This window comes from Oryzias melastigma, unplaced genomic scaffold, assembly GCF_002922805.2.
Source record: "Oryzias melastigma strain HK-1 unplaced genomic scaffold, ASM292280v2 sc00270, whole genome shotgun sequence".
NCBI classification, from domain to species: Eukaryota; Metazoa; Chordata; class Actinopteri; order Beloniformes; family Adrianichthyidae; genus Oryzias; species Oryzias melastigma.
This window is the reverse complement of record NW_023416899.1, coordinates 232,774-238,932: the sequence shown is the minus strand read 5'-3', so window position 1 is coordinate 238,932 and position 6,159 is coordinate 232,774. Positions and strand designations below refer to the sequence as shown.

At 37.9% G+C, this 6,159-nt stretch overlaps 1 protein-coding gene across 1 annotated transcript; it reads right to left on the bottom strand.

Annotated features, from left to right (window-relative positions):
• Positions 1 to 1,129: 1,129 nt before the first annotated feature.
• Positions 1,130 to 3,290, bottom strand: LOC112141727 (zinc finger protein 184-like). Its single transcript, XM_024264877.2, has 2 exons — positions 3,239 to 3,290; positions 1,130 to 2,586 (listed from the first exon to the last, which is right to left on the bottom strand). The coding sequence occupies exons 1-2, from the start codon at positions 3,288 to 3,290 to the stop codon at positions 1,433 to 1,435; spliced, it is 1,206 nt and encodes a 401-aa protein (XP_024120645.1). The 3' UTR covers positions 1,130 to 1,432.
• Between the last annotated feature and the right edge of the window lie 2,869 nt (positions 3,291 to 6,159).

Below are 6,159 nucleotides of genomic sequence, written 5' to 3'. Positions count from 1 at the left end.
CAAATCAAGCTCAATGATTCACGAATCGAACCGCAATTCTTACTTTTCAATATGATTTTTATTGCTATGTGTATGTCTACTTACTGAATTGATTAAATTGAAATTATTTGTATTTAATCATCATTTATACATTTATTTAGAAGAGGAGATCAGAATCAACAAAACTGATTAAAAAAAAACACAAAGATTCAGATAGAAAGAAATTGTCATTTTAAAATGCCCTTTTTTTGTCAATCCTCTGATCAAGTTTAGCAATAACATAGACATAAAAAGGATAAAAATCACTGCTGTTTTGGATCATTTAACAGCAAAACCTGAAAATATTCTCCAGTTTTCTATCCTCAAAGTTCGTCAACATTTTATGTTCTAAGCATTACATATTGGTGCAGAGCCCTTATTAAAAAAGCTTTTTTTCTGCAGCGGAATCAGCTGATTCATGTTGATTACATCCGCCCTTCAGCTGCGCGAGGCTGCATTTCTCTGCTTAAGAATAAGCTGGAGTTTCATTAATTGCGTCAGCTGTTACAGTTTCCATAATTAAAAGAAAGAAAAGCTCCTGTGTTTACTTTCTTGGTTTACCAACCAAGTTAATTAAATTTTTTTTCAGAAGTTATGTCAGTGAGCTGAACTTCAGTCTCAGTTTTTGAATGGAAAAAAGCTCTCGCTAGTCTTATTTTGAAAACCGGAAGCTTCAACATCATGGAGATATGTTTGCCTCCTGTGACAGTACTGCGGCTCCTCCTGCTTTTGTTTTTGTTTGAAACCTTGGAATACTACATTAACCTACATTTTAGAGGAAAATTAATAGTTCCCAGATAATATTTTGATCATATTTTACTGCACTCTACTACATTTATGAAGATCGCGAATCAGCAATCTTGGACGTCGCGAATATTCGTACTCGAATTTTCGAGAGCAGATCCCGAGTACCCGAGCACCCGGATACTTGTTACAGCCCTATTAGCTATATATGGCTTGACCCCAGGAGTTTTAAACATGCAAAACTTATTTTAACTCTTCCGCTCTCCTTGGCTTGTTTACATTAAAAGTGGGGTCATCTGGACCCCACAAGACAGGGCGCTGAACTTTTTTTATCTTTGATTTTTGAGTTTCACTAATGTCCATGGCAGACATAAATTCTGTCCACCTTTGTCGACATTTGTCATGGAAGGAATCACACATCAATATGTGGTCGGAGTCATCTGGACCCCAAAGAGAGCGCAAGGGTTAAAATGTTCAAACTTTCTGAGAAACAGGACTTTCCTCAACCAGTAAAATAAAGTCTTTGGGTCTGGTGTTGAGGTTGAGAGGTTGACCTCTGATGAGTTTACACTAAAACATTTTATTACATTGACAAGCAAAATAATTTAGTCATGTGAGTAAACATTTATATGTCTATTGAGATTAGATAGTGACAAAAACTTGAATTACATTAATTACAAGAAAAATGCTTCTCTCCTGTATGAGTTCTCATGTGTGTTTTGAGATGAAATTTTCGACTAAAACTTCTGTCACATTCTGTACACGTAACAGGCTTCTCTCCTGTGTGAGTTTTCATGTGTGTTTTGAGATGGCATATTTGCCTAAAACTTGCATCACATTCTTTACAAAAAAAAGGCTTTTCTCCTGTGTGACTTCTCATGTGTGTTTTGAGACTAGTTATGTGACGAAAACTTGCATCACATTCTTTACAAGAAAAGGGCCTTTCTCCTGTGTGAATTTTCATATGTGTTTTGAGAGTAGGTACTTGACTAAAAGTTCTGTTGCATTTTTTACAAGAAAAAGGCTTCTCTCCCGAATGAGTTCTCATGTGTATTTTGAGATAAGACGCAGTACTAAAACTTTTTTCACATTCTTTACAAGAAAAAGGCTTTTCACCTGTGTGAGTTCTCATGTGTATTTTGAGGTGAGGTCTTTGACTAAAGCTTTTTTCACATTCTTTACAGATATAACGTATTTCATCAAACCCAGTTTCTATGTAGTCAGACGGATTACTAATTATTATTCTTGGCTTCTCACCAGACTTTAAAGAGGAACGTCTCTTTTCTTTTGTGGATTGTTTTAATGTCTTAGCCAAAGTTACCTTTTTGGGATTTTTTCTAACATCAGAGTCACACTGACTTTCTGACATGTGAGAGCTGTCCACACTTTGGACATGACTTCTGTCTCTTTTCTTCCTCTGATCTCTGTTCTGTGGCTCCGTCTCTTCATCTTTATTTGATGTTGATTCTTCAAGTTGGTTTCCTTCTTCATCCTGACTCTCAGTTACACTGAAGCTCTTCTGTTTGTTTAGATCTGCTTCACTGTGAGCATTTTCCTCATAAGTTGAAATCTCCATCAATGTTTCAATCTCCTGCTTCAGCTCAAGCTGCTCCTCATCCTGACTGATGAAAAGGTCCTCTGGCTCCTCTTTAATCAGTAAAGGTCCAGAAACCCCCTGTTCCTCTTCAGTTTGTGGAGGTTCTTGTCCCTCTGTCCTCTGCCCCTCTTTATAATATGGAGGTTCTGGATCCTCCAGTTCCTCTCTGAAGTTCCTCTGCTGGTTGCAGAGATCCTCCTCTTCAGTCACCCAATGCTGGGGAAGAACTGCAGAAACACAAGAAGAGGCCCTTTTATATGGTTTGTGAATTTTGTGTATTGTCAAGTCCACGCAGGGGACTAAGCCCCTTCACCTCGGGCTCCGGAGCTTAAGTTGGAGGTAGTGATTGGCCAATATCATTTTGTCTGGCCAATAACCGATATTTCCCCCTGCAACCGAGAAGTATAGCTGAGATTTGCCAATACCAATTTTAAAATGTCTACAATAACCCAAAGTTTAGAATTACCTTCCACATTGGCAGGAACAATACAAACATGTATCTTAAATAGAAACTATGAAAACATAAGCAGAAACTTAGCTTCAATATTAACTGAACCTTGTTTTCAAACACAAGCAATCTGCCTTTGAGAACACTTGAAAATAATACAATTCAAAGAAAGTGTCTTAAATTAAGTGTTTCTAAACAACAAAAAAGAAATAGAAACTGCTTCGTATAAATAATATATTTTAAACAGCAAACATAAAACTTAGTAGTTTTGCATAAAATGTACCCCTTAACTGAAAAACAATTGAAGTGCTTTTGTGCAACAACTACTCTCTTTCGACACTTGTGCATTCAGCTGATAGGTATTTTCGTGCAGCTTGAGCAACCTCATGGAATTATATAGGTATATAGGACATAATTAACCAAGTATTTACGTTGTACACCTTTCGGCTTATCCCATTCGTGGTTGCCACAGCGAGACGTCATTCGCATCAATGGTTTAGTTTAGTTTTGCCCTTCCTGACTAGAGGTGGGGCGAAATATTGGTATGGTGAACTATCGCGATATTTCAACTCATGAACAATTACTGGTACCCTCTTCCCTTGAATCGTTTTTTAAAATACGGTAATACCATTGAAATCCGCTTATGAGCACGGCAATGAAGTGGACAGAGAACACCAGACGAAGAAGAAACAGCGGACCAAAATAGCAGAGTCAAGTCAAGAAGAAAACAAAACACTAAAAGATGCACCTGCAAGTTTTAAATCCAAAGTTTGGACACACTTTGGATTTAGTAGTGTGGACGGAACAAAGCTTGATAAAGACTATGCGGTATGCAAGAATTTCCTTACAAAAATACGCTACACAGGCAGCACCACAAACATGCACAGCCATCTCCTTTGGCACCACCCAAAGCTACTAGAAAAGCCGGTGGCGTGAAAATTGCCTGCACAGCCCACCGTTGATCATTTTTTCCAGGTGAAGCTCCTTTTTAATTTTGCTGTTACTGCAAAAACCAGCTCAGTGGCCTTGTGGTAGAGTGTCCGCCCTGAGATTGGAAGGTCGTGGGTTCAAATCCCGGCCGAGTCATACCAAAGACTCTAAAAATGGGACCCAGTGCCTCTCTGCTTGGCACTCAGCACTAAGGAGTTGGACTGGGGGGTTAAACCACCAAATGGTTCCCTAGCGCGGCTGTGTCTGCAGCTCACCGCTCCCCCAGGGGATGGGTCAAATGCGGAGAACAAATTTCACACACCTAGGTGCATGACAAATAGTGGGACTTTAACTTTTACTTTAATAACACATGGCGTAACCGTATACGTGTGCAACACTCTTTGCCCGTACAACACTGTTGAGAACGATGGATTCCGTTATATGATGCGCATTGTTGAATCAAGATATGAAAAACAAAACCGCAAACATTTCAGTGACAAAGCAATTCCAGCTATGTATGATGAAACCAGAACCAAAATGTAAAGAATGGGACTGACATGTGACTTTGAGGGTGACGGAGTCTTATCTAACCATCACGGTACATTTTGTAAATGAGTGGGAATTAAGACCTTATGTGCTGAAAACCAAAGCAATGTCTGAGAGTCATACCAGAGTGAACATAGCAGAAGCACTCCAGAAAGTCGCTAATGAATAGGGGTGTAACGGATCACTAAACTCACGGTTCGGATCATGTCACGGTTTTTGAACATTTTTCGGATCAGTAAAAAGTTAGAATAAATAAATAAAAAAACAAGATAAAAGCTAAATTAATTTTTGGAAACACTTCAAATAATATATTCATTAAGCATACACACAAGATTTATATATGCAACATCAAAACATTTGCTAATTGAGCCCTATTTACTAAAACAAAACATATTTAAACTTTGAACAAAAACAATATCCTAAAACATGTAGTTTCTGATTACATTTGCATGTTTTTAGACCAAATCAACAAAAACTGAGAGAAAAGAATGCTAAAAAATATTGTGAAAAATACCTAATCTAACTGGAGTTCCCTTAAAATATAAATTTTCTCATCCTACACAGCAAATTTCCAGAGTTGAAAAATCTGGAGTTAGGCAGAAAAGTGTTAAAGAGTTGGATTTCAGGAGTTTATATTTTAAATATTACCATAGTAAGTGTTAAATTTACTTTGTTGGGGTGTCAAATTTTAGAGTTCATTCATTGGTGTTCAGCAAGCTCCCATTAACAACCTGTAGAGTTCATGGATGGGTGGGGCTTGTGTGAATGGCAGAGCTCTGTCTGGGCATGTCTCGTCGGCAGGACTCCCCGCAGCACGCACGCTTTTTCAATTTCAGAACTTCGAAGCATCATGAGCAGTGGATCTTCGTTGTGAGGTAAGCGAACAAAAACTCAAAAAATAGTTTGATAAATCTATCGTCATGTATACATTTAATGCCTATGTGTTTTGAGGGTAACGTTTTGTTTTCCTCTTCATTTGCAGCATTTAGCATGCGTTAGCTTATTTAGCTCAGGCGCTATAGTTCGCTAATCATTCAAATAAATCTTTAGAATTCTTCAAAAGTGATTGTTTGATCACTGTGGAGTTTGTGGATTCAATTTGATGTAGAAAAACCTGCTCCTAAGAGAAAAGCAATATTATAACCGCCTCGTTTTGACTTTTTTTGGGGGGGGCATTAAAGTTGCGTTTTTTTCTATCCGATCAAAAGCTAGTTATTTAGCTATGTGGGTTGAAGCTGAATTGGTTTTATTTGTTAACGTGTGTTCTCCTTTAATATGATGATAATAGAGGGCTGCTTGTTTAACAATATGCTAACACAATACCTGTTTAATGTGTGGAGTGCATTAAAAAAAAAGAAAAAGAAGACATTGACTTCTCCAGTGTTAGATATCTGCACCCTCTGTGAATCATAGAGAAAGCTGCATCAATCTAGAAACACTTCTTTTATGGCTGATGTTATTCATACTTGTGCAATCCAGCACAAAAAGTGTGCATACATACGATACATAATACATACAGCGAAGATGCACATTGCTGCATTGCCTGCATGTATTTTAAGTGAATGCAAGGCTGGATGTTATTATAGGACGCACAAATTTAAACTTAAAGCTAAAGTTCAACTAGCTGTCATTAACTTAAGTGGGTGAAATGTTTTCTGCATTTGATACATCCCCTGGGGGACCACTGAGGTGCAGACACAGCCATGCTTGGTAACTTTTTGGACATTTAACCCTAACTGTAATTCTAACCTTAGCCCTTCCTTTGGGTCAGAGTGGCCAAGAAAAAAGTAAATTTTCAGATGTTTTACGAGCATATCTTCATGCTGATTCTGACCTCACTGTTTGCATGACAAAATGGGTAAAGTGTTCTGGGATT

Bases quoted from the DNA above. Each gene is read 5' to 3' on its own strand.
- LOC112141727 (XM_024264877.2), bottom strand. From the start codon at position 3,290: ATGACGTCTCGCTGTGGCAACCACGAATGGGATAAGCCGAAAGGTGTA. The intron at 2,587-3,238 runs GTAAATACTTGG...GTGTTTCTGCAG, and splicing joins TAAGCCGAAAGGTGTACAAC to TTCTTCCCCAGCATTGGGTG.